The sequence below is a fragment of the Gossypium hirsutum genome, chromosome A10 (genome assembly GCF_007990345.1).
Source record: "Gossypium hirsutum isolate 1008001.06 chromosome A10, Gossypium_hirsutum_v2.1, whole genome shotgun sequence".
Lineage (NCBI taxonomy): Eukaryota > Viridiplantae > Streptophyta > Magnoliopsida > Malvales > Malvaceae > Gossypium > Gossypium hirsutum.
This window is the reverse complement of record NC_053433.1, coordinates 107477141-107493312: the sequence shown is the minus strand read 5'-3', so window position 1 is coordinate 107493312 and position 16172 is coordinate 107477141. Positions and strand designations below refer to the sequence as shown.

Genomic DNA, 16172 nt, shown 5'->3' with positions numbered 1-16172 from the left:
TTTATACAAATAGCTACAAGATAAAGGAGATTTGTGACTCAGTTGCTCAAGCACTACTTACACATGCTAAGAACTTTTTAAGTTGCTTCAAGGTTTTTGTGATGACTGTAATGTTTTGATTAGTAAATTCTAGCGGAGTAATTACTTGGAATTAGTATTCAAATGAATATCAATTAATAAGTATTCAATAAACATCAATTCATAAACCAGTCGTAAAATTGATGTAAACTTACTAGAACCAAGCACAGCACAGAATGCATACTTGGTTCTTAAGGACAATCAGGTTACATAAGAACATGAAGCTCAATCAAAGTAAAGCAAAACCCCATATTTGCAAACGAATTTAATGAGCTAAGGCAGCCTATTCAACCCCTGATTGGACACTGATTCTTAAATTAGTTACAACTTTAGCAAAGAAGTACATCTACACACTGCCCCTCGAACAAGAATGGAACAAATACTGGTTAACATGACCAAAAATCGAAACTGCAACGTCGGCAATTTAGTGGCAAAAAATTTGGCATACATGGTCAAAGAGCTTCAAAGACTGTAACAGAATTAACTCAAGTGAAAATTTAACACCATCACCACAATCAAAGAACCATGAGGTGCTAAATTTGATTATGTACGACACAATAAAGTGATATCACCATTATTTGATCTGCTAATACGCGCATTAGTATGCATCATTGACAAACCAGCTAATCAAGATTTAAACAAAGATTATTAGCATGTAACAGAAAACTACTTAAAGAGAAAATAATCTGATTCCATCTAAAATTTTGTATAACAATTATCAAAGCTTGAAAAGAAGTATATGCTTCAGAATGAATTCTTTATGTGCATCAGAGAGATTCCCATTTTAGACAACTCATCATCCTCCAATGGGTACTGATGTCCCTGTCTATTGTTATCGTCACTTACACATATTTTTAACAATATTTCAGTGGAAAACTAAATCATTGAATTTCTAGACTATAAATCAGTTGGTGTCACCTAAGAAAAACATAGATTTTTAACATAGAGAGATCCTTTTTCCATTAGAACAAACGAGCTATAAGGTAGTATGATATCCAAGGCTAATAAACATCATGACGTCCAAGACTGATAAAGCTGAAAATCAAATGTCATACAATTTTTGTAAGCATATGACTTAACAAGCACAAGCTGCACAGCACGAAAATGCATCCTAAGGTATTAGCATCAACCAAGTTATTGAGATGGTGCAACCGAAGACAATATTTGTAATAACCTTCAAATTTGATGAAACAATAATTAATATGAATATATTAAACATAATACGTTTCCCAACAAAATGCTAAACTATATATGGTTTTCTATTACCCTACATGCTAGCATTATACGCAGCACAAATGCCTAAGATTTGCAGACGGACATCAAAGCTCAAAGAGCCATTCAGTCCCGAAAGATGGTATTTGTTATAGATATCCTCACTGGCAATTGATTCTTATAATCTAAGATGAACTTCAGCAAAATATGTAGATATTATAGGACGGCAAAGAAGCAGCTACACCAATTGAACATGCCAGCACAATGATTACCAGAATGAGGATAGGTATATAACCCTTCTCCACACAAGTGTAAGTGAGAAACAAATAGTAGAAAAGCCTCAAAGACTGCTACTGAATTCAACCAAAAGTACATTTAACACCATCAACATAAAGAAGTGACAATCATTAAGTATTAAATTTGCTTATGAAACAATCCAAATTAAAGCAAAATTCGATAGACATCATACGGTCTGTCTCAGAGTTAGTGACAATTATCAGATATCATCATTATTTGATCTGATAGTACGTGCATTAATATGCATCGTTGACAAACCTGAGTCTTTCAAGCTTAAAACAATGATTGATGGATTAAACATATAAAAAAACACACCTTCAAAACCGTTCATCTAATATTTTGTATAAAACTTATGAAATCATGAAAAAGAAACTCATGCATGAAATAAAACCAATTAGTTTTGTGCATCAGAGAGATTCCCATTTTAGACAACTCATCATCCTCCAATGGGTGCTGATGTCCCTGTCTATTTTTATCGTCACTTGCATAAATTTCTAAGAGAAACCAACATGGTTTGAATGGAAAATCAAGACATACAATTACTGAAATTAAAAAAACTACAATTCCAGACTCCAAATCAGTGGCACGAAGGCCTTACTGATTTTGGTAGTTACATATGAACATCCATACATATAAGCAGAATCAATAACAAAACCCAAATGTAAAATCAAGCACACAAGAATTCGGATTTCTTTTTTTGCCTCAGATTAGAATTATTTCAAAGAGAAAAACATCTCTCAAAGTATATTTAATACCATCATAGGCATAACAAATTAGCATAAACAATTTATCAAAAAATAGAATAAACAAAAACATAAACGGAAAAAATTATCAACTACAAACTCGGTTAAATTTTGTGAAATATGCATACAATTGTTTAACAGAGTTAAGTGTTTACTAGAGTTATAGAAGAATGGGATGGATGGACAAGGTGGAGGGCGCCAAAGGAAAACCAAGTTAGGGTATTACTTCCTACTTAATATAGATTGATTAATTAATTGCTTAACCCAATGCAACTAATTCGATCACTGAGTTCTTTAATAGTATAAATTGTAACATGATACATAAAGAAAAACAGCTTGCATTTATGCCTTCATATTTGATATAAAATTGTTTATCACATGCAATGCCCTTTGGAGCTCAATAAATCATCAAGCTGCAACAAGAAGCACCATTCAAATCTCCGTTCTTTATAATAATCATTAGGCATTTCAACCACAAGACAACTCCGCTGAACCATTAGGCATTTCAAGCTGCAGCAGCAAAAAAGTAGTCAACTACAGCAAAATATACAAAGCACAAAACCCATAGACTCAATAGAGAATTGCAAAATCCACATTCGATGAAGTGCAAAACCTACAGAACAAACGAAATCCATATTCAATGAAGTGCAAAATCCCTTCGTTGAAACTACAATTCAAAACCCAAAAATCTAGACTTGCAAAGTGAGGAATTAGTAGTAATATATCTGACATATTGTTTGTCTCAGAGGTAGTGACAATAATGAGATATCATCATTATTTGATCTGATAATACGTGCATTAAGATGCATCATAGACAAACTTGAGTCTTTCAAGCTTAAAACAAGGATTAATGGATTAAGCATACATCAAAATACTCCTTAGAAACCTTTCATCTAAAATTTTGTATAAATTTTATCAAATCATGAAAAAGAAACTTATGCATGAAATAAAACCAATTAGTTTTGTGCATCAGAGAGATTCCCATTTTAGACAACTCATCATCCTCCAATGGGTACTGATGTCCCTGTCTATCTTTATCGTCACTTGCACAATTTCATGTAAGAGAACAACCAGATTTTATAGGAAAATCAAGAAATTTAGAAAAAAAATTAATGAGACAAAATCATTCCAATTCTAGACTCTAAAACAATCAGTGGCAATCAAGAAAACATAGATCTATAAGGTACAGAGACCACTTTTTTCACAAGCGTAAACCAGCTTAAAGTTACTATAAATAGAGTTCGACGTTTGGTTAAAAAACGAAGCTAAAAGAAGAAAACTTTACCTCCCTATAGTAAACAAAACTCAACTTCAAATTTAGTCGAAGCACTAGATAACTTTGTAAGATCTTAAACCCAAAAAAAAAAGAAAAAAGAGCTTAAAGCTGAGATTTCATAGGCAAAATTCATGTAAAACTGCAGAGTACTTTGAGAAGAATAGAAACATAGATTCACAGGAAGAGTGAGTTACCAATCACCCAAACAAGGGCATACAAAATTTATGCTAGTTACATATGGAAAGAAACAAGCACATAAAAGAATTTGGGCTCCTTCTTTGCCTCAGATTAGAATTATTTCAAAGAGAAAACATCTCTCAAAGTATATTTAATACCATCATAGGCAAAAACAAAAAGCATATCCAAAACCAAAAAGAAAGATACTCAAAACTCTGTTAAATTTTTGTGAAGACATTCTTTGCATCAGAAACAAATAAGAAATAACTCATGAATGAAAATCGATTTAGGGTTTTAAAATATATATAGAAGAATGAGATGGATGGAGAAGGAGGCGGCGCCAAAGAGTGAGGCCCCCCAACCCATTTACTAATAAAAGGGTCCGTCTAACCCTAATGGCCCAAGTTTCAGTAGATTCTTTTATCCAGTTAAATCTTAGGGCATAAATTATTAAAAAGATCGAAAATCTATCAGTGCCACTTCGAGTGCTTCTAAGTATAATATTAATATATGTTATACTTATCTAACCTAAATTCAACTTAAAAATTAAGTTTAAAATTTTATTCAAACTTATTTATATTTGTAAAAAATTAATTGAAGCCCATTTTAGATCTACCCATTTATTTTTAAAATTCTTTTTAAAAAAATATTTATATTGTTTTATTTTAACATTTAATAATTTCATACCTTTTTTATTTATTGAAATTTTGTATATAGTCATTTTAACATTTTTTTAATGTTTACATTTGAGTAGTATTATATATTTAGTATAGTCTTATATTTTTAATGTGTTTTAAATTGTATAATATTATGTATTATAAACTTAAAATGGGTCGGGCCGATCTAAGCTCAGGCAATGAATATTCAAGCCCGAGCCTAATACATATCTTAAACGGGCCTAATTTTTTTGTCGAAACTCAATTTTGAGCCTAATATTTTTACCCAAATCCTCCCAAATTTTGAGCGGGTCTTCGGGCTTGGGCGAGAAGCCCAGCACATGAATCAGGTCAGATTTAAACATTATATTAACATATTTTATATTTATTTAGATTTAATTTGATTCAAAATATAAGCTTAAAATTTTTGTCCAATTTTATCGATATTTATAAATAACTAAAATTACACTTATTTTAAATCCGTTCATATAATTTTTAAAAAAAATATTTAGATTATTTTTAATTTAATTTTTAATAATTTTGTATAAAAAAATTTCTATTACAATTTTAAATATAAGCAACCTAACAATTTTGTAATGCTTAAATTATGGTATTATACATTATTCTAGATTTAACTTTTTATATATTATAAACAACGAATAGCATTATATAATACAATACAAACTTAAAAAATAGGTCATATCAGACTTATGCTTTAAACTCAATTTTGATTCATATTTCAAATAAATTTAATTTTTTTTACCCAAGTGAGTCAGATAACTCTTAAACATATTTAATTCACATCATATAATTGATTAGCTTTTATTAAATTTGACTAATCTTAGTTTTATTATTTTAATTTTTGGTTTAAAATAAGATTGTTTTTATTTGAATTCAATTTTATATTTATTTAGTTATTATTTTTTTATAATATAAAAATAAATTATGTTATATATTAGTTAATGAAAATAATTCAAAAAGTATATAAATTCATGTAAAATATTTTTTTTAATTGAGAATCCAAACTGATTTAAATTGGGATTTTTTAAAATCAAAGTAACGAAGAGTAAACAACTTTTTTTCCAAAATCAATCCACCCTTATAAATTTGATATAACCCAAAGTTTATTTATTAATAAAATATAATTATATAATTATAAATAAATATTACCACAAAGGTTATAGGGAAATCTATCTAAGCATTTGTGGAAATATATAAATATAATTGTAAAAATATTATTTTAATGAAAATAAAAAACTATCATTATTAATTCTTTCGAATTTTATGATTGTATTTTCTAACATCATTTTAGAAATCAAATTTGAGTTATTTATTGAGCACCTTTTTATACGATACAAATTTAAATTCATCCCATATTATACTACCATGGAGGTGAACCTGTAAATTAAAATTTTAATATTGAATATGGATGAACTCGCTTCACTCAAGAGACTTATTACTTAAATTCTAATGTTATCGAATGTTGATAGCTTGGATTTTTTTTTTAAACACTCCCAGTATTAGAGTTGTGTCGATTTTCAAAAAACAGAGAACAAAGATGAAACTTTAAAATAAAAGATTAATTCTAATTATTTTTAATAAATTAAAATTTTAACATAGATTTTTTTCAATAAGTTATAACTATTTAAATTTAAATTTTAAGATATCAATTATTTTCATGAAATAATTTATCTAAAATCAAAATTAATTGTTGGGGATCAACTTGTATAAATAACAAAATAGAAAAGATAGAGAATATCAAATACAAATTTTATGTGGAAAATTCCTCCAAAGGGGATAAAAACCATGAACAAATAAGACTTTGACTTTTTACTAAATGAGTAAACAAACGAAACTACAATATGGATAAAATAAACCTAAATGTATTAAGCACACAAACCTAAATCTCAAGAACAAAGTTTCAACTTGGGAACAAAATTATCTCCATAGTTACCATAAAAACTCTCACCAAAACTCATCTATGACTACATAGTGTCGCCCCAATAGAGAAACCCTATAGTACTACATCTTTAATTGCCATCTCAAAATAGCGATACAATAGCTTCTTTAAATGGTCTAATAATAGAGTTCTAATTATAAATATCCCTAAAATAATCAGAGCTTAATTGGGAGAAGAAACTCAAATTATGTGGGAACATGTTGTCACATCTTCATTTGCATCATCACGATGTTGTTTGTCATCGCAACGTCGGGAAACTTCTCGTCATGACATCCCTGTCTGTTCTGGCGAAAATACGAGCCACACCCCACACTAATAATAAGAATTTTTTTCTTAAAATGGTATAAATTGGAAGAATTTTGTTACGAAAAATAAAATTCATTGTATATATGAAATTGAAAAAATTAAAATATATTTAAGATATTCTAATGGTTTTATTTTTACAATATCATATTCTGTTTATTTTCCTCTTAAATTTACATATTACAGTATCGCAATACCCACATGATGTTCAACCATATTCTACGTTCATATCGACACTTCATAAATGGTATGCAATAATCTTAATGATCAACTTAATGTCTTGCTCAAAATGTATATAGAAATTTCATCAATATCAAAATTAATAAGGAAAATATATAAATTCCATTAATAATAATTTGAATTTCATAAAAACATTAACACAAATAAATTTAAACTGTAAACACACACCCACAATTACAACAATAAACTAGAACAATTAAAATAAAAACTGTAATTAAAGCTTAAGGGACAAATCAATTCCTGCACCATCCTTGCACTGATTATCACTTCCTTCAGAACCCCTATTCATTGCAACATTGGCTTGACCCAATCCTAGATTTGCACTAGTCGAAGCCCCCGGCATTCCCAGCCCTCCATTGTTAAAGCTTAAACTTGGTTGTATAAGACTCATTAAGGCTTGCCTAGATGAAGACCAACCATGGGGAACATGATACTGTCGGGACAATGATGATGGCATCGACGGCCATGGATGCGTCGGTTTACGAACCATTGATTCGTATCGAACAGAAAGGGGTGATCTGTTGTAAGATTCTTGAAAAGGGTTCGAAGGAAAGGCCGAAAATGGATGGTAGGGAAGGTTTGGGGTGCCAAAAGTGCGAGACGGGTTCACTTCCATGAGCCCTTGGTGACGCCTTTTGGCTAAGGCACGTTCTTGTTTGTGGGCGTTTTGGTGTCCCCCTAAGGCTTGTGATGTTGAGAAAACTCTGTTGCAAAAGTTGCATGAGAAAACCTTGCTTTTGTCATGATGATCACCATCATGTTGGGAAGAATTAGTTGGGCTCCTCGGGGTGAAAAGATCGAGTTCGATCTTCGATTCGCGTCGCGGCTTGGCTCCTCCGTTATCATCGCCATCGTCGTCACGGTTCGAGAGCATCAAATCGAGCACAACGGAACTCAGCTTTTGCTGTGGGACTGAGCCTGCCATGTCTGCCGATTTGGTTGAAACTACTTCTGAAGGATCTTCAAGTATGAGAACCATTGGCAAATTTTATTTTTTTCTTGATTTTATGTGAGATATTGAGGGAGTGATGTTTATGTGTGTGTGTTTATATATATATATATATATATATATATTAAGGGCTTAATTTATGTAATATCATGCAATTATGGAAAGAAATCTCAGTGTGAAGTTGTTACTTGCATCATCTAACATAAGATTGAAAATCATGACTAAGCTCTTGTTCAGATTTTGGTGCCTAAGGAAACTATTATTATTATTGCCATAAATTTCTTCTAAATTAATGTTTTCAAAGTACTATATCAACACAATTACCTAATTAAATAAATTAAATTTCTATAAAAGATGCAATTAAATCTGGTGGACATTCATGCATAAAAAATTTACCAATTTTATGTTTAATTGATTTTATTTTTTTTATAATACCATTATATCTTTTTTAATGGTAAATGAAAATATATTATAATAAATAAAAATAAATGATTTTATCACAGGTATGATTACATGAATTATTTAGCTTAAATTAGGAATTAACATTTATGTAAACTTTGTTTGAATATAAAAGAGAAGCTCCCATTCATAGAATAAGAGAATGGGTAGTTAATAATAGCAACTTGCCATATTTCCCCTTTTTAGTTTATTTGCTAATTGTTGTTAATTTCCTTAACTTAATTACCATAAATGATTTATGATTGTGTTTTGAAAAATGAGAAAGGGTTGTTTGAACTAAGAATACTATTTTTTTTCAATAGTTTTATGTCATATCATTATTTTTATCTTGAATTTTAAAACTTTAATTAATTTAAACTTATTTTTTTAATATAAAAATACTGATATGACATAAAACTATTAAAAAAGTTTTATATATATATATATATGATGTAGCGTCATTGTTTTATATAATCTTTTCCTTTGAAAAATATTGAGTTTGTCGATATTATGATTTAAACTCAGAAAATAATCAAAAGTGAATATTGAGTTGTTTGAAAAATATTTCATAGAAGTTTTATATAGTTATTGTTTAAGAATGGTGATTAAATCTCGAATTTAAATCAACACTCAATATTGTGATCTATCAAATCTGGGTTTTAAAGGTCAGTGGTTTATATGGGAAAAGGGGGTGAAAGACAAACAATCTTATTAGGGAAAGATTGGATCGAGGGGTGGGAACCCCAGCTGGTAGAATCTATTTCCAGGTTATACTATTCAACATTTAACGAATGGGTTGTTGGATCATTGCCCATTTCTTATTTCGATAGGCTTTGGAAAAACTTCAAACTGGAGCGCTCACTTAAACAAGTAATTTCGTTTTGGTGCAGACTGAATCTTAAAAGAGGATTGCAAATAAAAGGTTTTGAGGTTAGGGGAATCTAGTGAGGGAGATCTACCCACTAAATTGAAACTTCTAGGTATTGGTTTGAAAATATGGGGTAAGGAAAAGCAAGTATAAAAGGTCAAAAAGTTAAGCACCAGAAGCAGCGTAATGAGGACTCAAATGATTTATTTCCTTCTTTCAAGATTTTGGAGGAGGTTTATGAACCTAAACTAGAGTTGAACTTGAAAGTGGAAAAGGAGGAAATTTACTAAAACCAAAGGGCTCAAGTTAATTTGTTGAAGGAAAGGGACCACAATACTACATTCTTCCATAACAGTGCTTCAGTTAGACGAAAAATGAATAGCATAATTGATTTGGAAGATGACAATAGGACATTATCGCAAATAGGGAAATTTTAGAGCACATAACTTGCAATTAATTTCGACCCCTATTTTTCTTACAGGGACATGTAGATCTTTCATACATTCTTTGGGGTGGAAAGGTATATTATATGAGATATGAATAAGTTTCCAACATTGAGCTTTAGATTGGAGGAGGTCTAGATGATGATTAAAAGTATGCACTCGATCAAAGCACCAGGTATTGATCGTTTTCTTGCTTTTTTATTAGAATTTTTAGAATATATTAAAATGATCTTGGTTCTTTTTGTCTTTTGGTATTAAATCGTTAGTCTTCTATTGATGAGATCAAGAAACTAATATTGTTCTCATTCTCAGAGTTTCAAACACAATAAATATGTCCTAATTTCGACCTATTTGTAACGATCTAAATTTCAGCATGTGTCAAAAAAATGTGATTTCAAAACTCAGTTTTCATAAATTGAGTCTGTCAATATAAAATAAGAATATTTATGGAGTTAGTATAAAAATATAATAGAGCTTGGTTAAGTAATTTCGCCGAAAAAATAGTTAATTAAATCTTAAAGACTAAATTGTAAAAATCTAATCACTATAAAAAAATACTTGGGAACCTAGATAGAAATTATTCAAAAGGTCTAAATGGTTAATAAACCATTGCTTTTATATGATTGGTGGATGATAATGATTATTCCCATTTAGTTTGAATTAATAATTAAATTATTAATATAAAACCTAATTAATCTAATTACCTAAGCTTAATTAAATGTAAATCTGAGTATATATAGCATTTTAGTGGAAAGAAAGATGATATTATCATCTTATTCCACATATTCTTGAAGAGAAAATCTTGAAACCATCTTTTGCATTCAACCATCAATTCTAATAAGGTAACCAAGCTAAATTCATGAATTTTTTTTATATATATATTTATGATCATGAGAGCTTGATTTAGTTAGTCCATATATCAACTTGTTCAATTGTTAAGTTTTTAGTAAGATTCCATTGTTGTGAAATTAGTGAATTAAGCTTGAAATTGAAAGATATTAAGTTTAGATTATGAAAAATACCAAATTGTGTGGACTAATGAAAGAATCTGAAATTGAGTTCTGATCCAAAACTACATATCGGAAGATATGCTTATCCCAAGTTTAGGGACTAAATTGAATATAATGAAAAATATGTGTGATTTTATTTTTGAATGTGGATTGAATGAAATATGATATTGTTATATTTGTTAAATTATCGATTGTAGCGAAAAACGGTGTCGGGTCGTCGAGAGGAAAAAGAAATGCAAGTTGTTGATGAGTGGCGCGAGATTTCGGTTTGTGCTTTTATGATTCAAGATCAATATATTTATTTGCATATTCATGTATTATTGCATGATTGAGTATCGAGGTGCTTTAATTATGGTCGTATGGATTTATTTGTATAATTGATAATGACTATTGTGATAGTGAAGTTAATTAAATAAAATGAAAAGTAGCATGATTAAATTGATACATGATATGTGACATGAAAATTGATTGAAAAATGTTATATGATAAGAGATATTGTAAGTTGATGATTAATTTGAATGAAATTGTGAAATTGAATGTGAAATTATATATAACTAGGATTGAATTGAAATTAAATGAGATAAATGATTGTTATGTAATAGTACAGTGTACAGGGTATGAAAAATGCAAATGTGACCGGTTACAGGATATGGCAGGTAAATGTAAATTCTTACATGTATGAATCATCAAAGGTATGATAATGCAAATATGAAAATTTAATGTCAATGTGAACTTAGTAAAATGTTAGGGTTGACTAGCATGTCAATAGGGTCTTATGTGCGTTTGTACGAGATATGTGATGATACAAATATTATTACAGGTTACATCGAGATCCAACATCTGTTGCGGATCATCGAGTATTATTTGTCTCTATAGAGATTTAAGTATATGCAATGATTTGATGATATGGAACTACATGCATGCATTTTTGTAATTCATGAAAGATAAAATATATGAAAGATTATGTGAACAAGTTAGAATCAAGCCTTGGGGCCAAACTGAATATGAATGAGTCAATAGACTTCGTAAAGAAAATCGAATGGTGAGTTGAATGGTTAAATGACATTGATTGAATATGGAAATTGATAATCTATTGTTAAAGGTACGTATGTTCAAAATTTAAATAGCATGATCTGTTTTGAAATGGCACATTGATTGGCATTTGATGAATAGTATGATTTGGTGAATTCAATGTATTTGTTAGATAAATTGATATACAACATGCCATAGGTATGTATAGATGATAATGGGATTACTTGCCATAGGTTACAGAAGATGATTACGCATTGTATAAATGAAGCTTAATATGCTTTTGCCCCTCATTTTAAATAACATATTGATTGCTTTTTATGATATCTTGCATGCCTTTAAGAATAAGAGAAGTAGGAACAAGGGGTATTTTGCTACATAAGCAAGGTTTATGGTCAAGTCGAATAGCACTTTTTGAAAGCTATGATGTTGAAATTGGGTTTCGACCCTGGATGGACTGATTTGGTAATGAGGTGTGCGAAATCAGCGTCCTATTTTATTGCTGTGAATAGCAAGGCATGTAGGGATGTTAAACTGACTAGAGGACTTCAACAAGGGGATATGTTGGAGTCCTTTTTTTTTTCTTTTTGCAGCAAGGGCATTTCAGCTTTAATAAGGATGGTAAAGATAATCTAAAAGGGTTAAAATTAGTAGGAATAGTCCAAATGTTTCACACTTGTTGATTGTTAAGGACAACATTCTTTTAAGAGGCATCAATTATGGACGCAACATATATTAATGACTGTGAGAATTATTAGTCTTTGATCTGTTTTAGTTCTAATGTGTATAGTGAAGAAGGCTATTATTGAGGCATTGGGTTTTAGGTGTTCAAGTAACCAGAAAATTAGGGGTTGCCTACATTGGTTGGAAGATATAAAAAGACATAATTATCGGAAATACCCTCAACGTTCATGGATTTTTTGGTTTGAGCATAGTTATCATGTTGGTTGAAAGTGCTAGTTATTACAAGGAATAGAAACAGTATTGGTTTCTCTTTGCAATCCCTATATGTTGATAGAAGTTTAAAAGATTGGTTAGCATATATGTTTGATAAATTTTGTATTGAAAAATGCAGAGAAATTGAAATTGCTCTTTGGATCTATTATAGCCAATTTCGGCCTGGCTAACAAAATAATAGAACCCAAATTAAAAGTCCAAAATAAATGGCCCATTATAGATTAAAGCCGAAAACAAATCAAAACCCTATTAGCCCATTTCCTAAACTAACCCTAATAGCCCACTACCTTTTATTTTTTCAACAGCCACGTGTGCTGTCGAACCCTTGGCCTCCCCTCGAGCCAACCACCAGCCTTTCACTTCTGACATCTGCAATCAAATCAGATGCAACAACAGAGAGCATGCAAAAGAAAATAATAAACAAAAGAACAAAAAAGGGGAAGTGAACGGTTGGTAGATTGGCTTTAAAAGCCGAAATCTATGCTTTGTAAACAACTACAGACATTTACCAAACGAAATTAATCAAAAGAATAGACGATTTCAAAATGTGATTATTGTTGAGTTTCAATTTTCATTCTTTTCCACTTAGATTTGCTTTCTTCTTTATTTCTTTTTAATTTTTTTTACACACAAAACAGTAATAAAATACGAATAATAAAAACGGGAACTTACGATTTACTGCTTGGGGTGTGCTCCGACTTTCCCTCGCCGATCTGAAGGTCGCCGAACCCTTGGGGTTTGGCCATTGGCCGTGGCGTAGGGAGAGGAACCAAAAGGCTCCTCCTCTTTTTATGGTGCCGCAAGTTGGGGAGATTCCATCCTCGAACTCGTTCAAAGAGGGTTGGAGAATCCCACATCACGCAATACTGGTCACCGATTCGTGGCATGGGCGTGGAGGACCACCGAGGAGTTCATGGTCGGCTATGGAGGAGGCAAAAATGAGGGGTTTAAAACCTTAGCAGAGGAATTGAAATGGGGGGTGTTTAAAAGTTTTTTTTTTTAAACAGCAGTAGAAGAATGAATTTTAAAAAAAAATTAACTTAAATAAAAGAAGCAAATGGCACCGTTTAGAAAGGGGAGGGGTCCGCATGTCTCCCTTGAATGGGAATTATCCACTTTGGCCCCTCCTCCTTTTCTGACCCTTGACTTGATCTTGATTTGCGTTTTTTTATCCTTTCAAATAGCGCCCAATTATTTTATTTCATTACTGATTTGGTCCCTGACCTAGACAAATTAAACGTTGCGCATAAGAGGTTGGGGAAAATTTCCCAACCAGTCCCTTGAGGTTTCGGCACGTTTTAAATAAGTCTATTACCCTTTTTTTTTCTTTCTGAATTCTCCCTTTAATTTTATTTATATTTTAATTTAGTCCTTTTAATATTTGCATTTATTTTATTCGAATTTGGACCCTTAATCTTTGTTTTATTTGTAATTTCACCCTTTTTTTCATGACAATCTAGACCTTTTGTTTATTTATTTATCTTAGGATTAATTTGGATGGGCGATTGGGTACGGTGCGGTGCGTTTAGCTTATTTTTTGTCTCACGCTACAGTATTGCTACAGTATCTAATCTCACCGCCACCGCTATTTTTACACTAACCGCAGGTAAACGCACCGCCCATCCAAACTCACCCTTAAACTATTTTCAATTACCTTAAATTTTATATATTATACTGTTTTAAATTGTCTTAGATATATATTATTTTAAATTATTTCATATATTTTAAATTGCTTTATCCATTGTTTATTTTAAATTCGTTAAATGTATTATTCATCCTAAACTGTTTTATTATGTATTCTAAAATATTCTTTTTTGTATATTATTACTTTCAAATTTCTATATGTGTTATCCATTTTCATATATACCCTTTTTTAAATGTTTTGTATGTTACTTATTTAAAATTTCTATCTACATAATATTCATTTTTGACTTATTTTTATCATAAACTATCTTATATATTATCTATTTTATACTGTTTTGGTTTTACATATCATTTTGAATTATTATATACATGTTAATTATTTTACATTGCTTTTCGTTTACTTATTTTAAACATTTTTATATATCATTTTTGAATTATTTATTATTTTAAATTTATATAACGTTTATCCTTAAACTGCCTTTTTGTATAGGGCATTTATTTTTAAATTTTCATATGTTTTTATCTTAAACCCTTTGCACGTTGTCTATTTTTTTTATGCATATATTCATGATAAGTTTTTATACTATGTATATTATTTATTTTGAACTTCTTTTTACGTATTATGATTTTAAACTTTTCATTAATGATTTTAGATTTTTTTTATTATTTACTTTAAGCTGCCTTTATAGTATTTATTTTAAAATCCTTTATGTATATATTTTATATTTAAGATTATGTATTTGTTTGATTCAAATCATTTTATGTTATCACCTCATTTCTGTGTTTATTAAGCTTGTTATTTAATTGACATATGTTATGTTATTGCCATTGTGTGTGTTATAATTCGTTTGTTCGTATTTCCACTATTGTCATTTGCTCGCGTAATACTTTATTCATGTATCATCAGTCTATGTCGCATCATATTTTTATTTTTTATTATTGCCTTATGAATTAAATTTCACTACATTTATCTAATAAATCGCTTCCTTTTAACCTAAACAAATAACGTACATTGTTTAAATACTACCTTTGCTACTATTCAAAAAACTAGAATTTCAAAGTAAGGCAATGTTTCGCATTTTGGAACATTCGGGAATTGTGCCCTAACTTACGGGGTTTCAATTTTCTCATTGTTTCTAAATAACAAATATCCTTTTCGAGTTAAAACACATGGATTTCTAATTAAAATAAAAGATGACCTTGCGCTCGAGAATTCATGGTATTGTGTCCTAACTTACGGGATGTGATACCCCGATATCTCGAGATAAGGAAATCTTTAACAATCATTTTGAGCTAATTCAAGAATTTTAAAATCGATATTAATAAAAAATCGTATTTAAAATCCATTCCCGATTTTCAGCTTTCGACATTAAGACATTAACTAATCAATTCGGTACCAATTTTTGGGCGTGTCGAGGGTGCTAATCCTTCCTCGCACGTAACCGACTCCCGAACCTATTCTCTTGGATTTCGTAGACCAAAATGTCGTTTTAGTAAACTAAAATTGTTTTATTAAAACAAAGGTGACCCGATCACACCAAATCAAGATCGGTGGCGACTTCCATTTTAAATGTCGTCTTCAAAATCAAGTCGATCCCGTTTTCAAAAAATGGTTTCGATAGAATCATTTGGTATTCTAGAAACCTCCTAATACAAGACAGGAATGATCAATAAACTGAGAATAAACTAAAGGTAGCATTTAAGGTTGTAGATGTTAAGAACCCTGACAAATGTTACCAATGACGAAGAAGCCAAAAATTTTCTGAGGCAATTTTAAACTAAAAAAATTATAATAGTTAAAATGTAATTTCATTATTGTATTAATTTATAATTTTATTGTTTTTATTAAGAATTAAACAAAAAATTTTTATTCTTGAGGAGTGAATGTGTAA

General features: G+C 30.1%; 1 protein-coding gene, 2 long non-coding RNA genes and 7 other non-coding genes across 10 annotated transcripts; all 10 read right to left on the bottom strand.

Annotated features, from left to right (window-relative positions):
- Nucleotides 1-198: 198 nt before the first annotated feature.
- LOC121207638 (uncharacterized) lies at nucleotides 199-4133 on the bottom strand. The gene is made up of 2 exons (XR_005902726.1): nucleotides 3616-4133; nucleotides 199-2840 (listed from the first exon to the last, which is right to left on the bottom strand). It is a non-coding gene; the product is annotated as an uncharacterized lncRNA (long non-coding RNA).
- Nucleotides 840-927, bottom strand: LOC121208817 (small nucleolar RNA R44/J54/Z268 family). The gene has a single exon (XR_005903941.1). It is a non-coding gene; the product is annotated as a small nucleolar RNA R44/J54/Z268 family (small nucleolar RNA).
- LOC121209080 (small nucleolar RNA SNORD96 family) lies at nucleotides 1374-1461 on the bottom strand. Its single transcript, XR_005904197.1, has one exon. It is a non-coding gene; the product is annotated as a small nucleolar RNA SNORD96 family (small nucleolar RNA).
- Nucleotides 1989-2076, bottom strand: LOC121208816 (small nucleolar RNA R44/J54/Z268 family). Its single transcript, XR_005903940.1, has one exon. It is a non-coding gene; the product is annotated as a small nucleolar RNA R44/J54/Z268 family (small nucleolar RNA).
- Nucleotides 2282-2357, bottom strand: LOC121208813 (small nucleolar RNA Z267). The gene has a single exon (XR_005903937.1). It is a non-coding gene; the product is annotated as a small nucleolar RNA Z267 (small nucleolar RNA).
- LOC121208834 (small nucleolar RNA snoR122) lies at nucleotides 3069-3147 on the bottom strand. Its single transcript, XR_005903958.1, has one exon. It is a non-coding gene; the product is annotated as a small nucleolar RNA snoR122 (small nucleolar RNA).
- Nucleotides 3294-3381, bottom strand: LOC121208815 (small nucleolar RNA R44/J54/Z268 family). The gene has a single exon (XR_005903939.1). It is a non-coding gene; the product is annotated as a small nucleolar RNA R44/J54/Z268 family (small nucleolar RNA).
- LOC121208812 (small nucleolar RNA Z267) lies at nucleotides 3882-3956 on the bottom strand. The gene has a single exon (XR_005903936.1). It is a non-coding gene; the product is annotated as a small nucleolar RNA Z267 (small nucleolar RNA).
- Nucleotides 4134-7156: 3023 nt separating the features above from the next.
- Nucleotides 7157-7921, bottom strand: LOC107915560 (zinc finger protein 6). The gene has a single exon (XM_041078592.1). It carries the CDS (start codon nucleotides 7919-7921, stop codon nucleotides 7157-7159), a length of 765 nt encoding a protein of 254 aa, XP_040934526.1.
- A 4792-nt stretch (nucleotides 7922-12713) lies between these two features.
- Nucleotides 12714-13869, bottom strand: LOC121207637 (uncharacterized). The gene is made up of 2 exons (XR_005902725.1): nucleotides 13309-13869; nucleotides 12714-13005 (listed from the first exon to the last, which is right to left on the bottom strand). It is a non-coding gene; the product is annotated as an uncharacterized lncRNA (long non-coding RNA).
- Nucleotides 13870-16172: the final 2303 nt, after the last annotated feature.

Coding starts and splice junctions, on each gene's coding strand:
- LOC107915560 (XM_041078592.1), bottom strand. CDS start 7,921: ATGGTTCTCATACTTGAAGATCCTTCAGAAGTAGTTTCAACCAAATCG.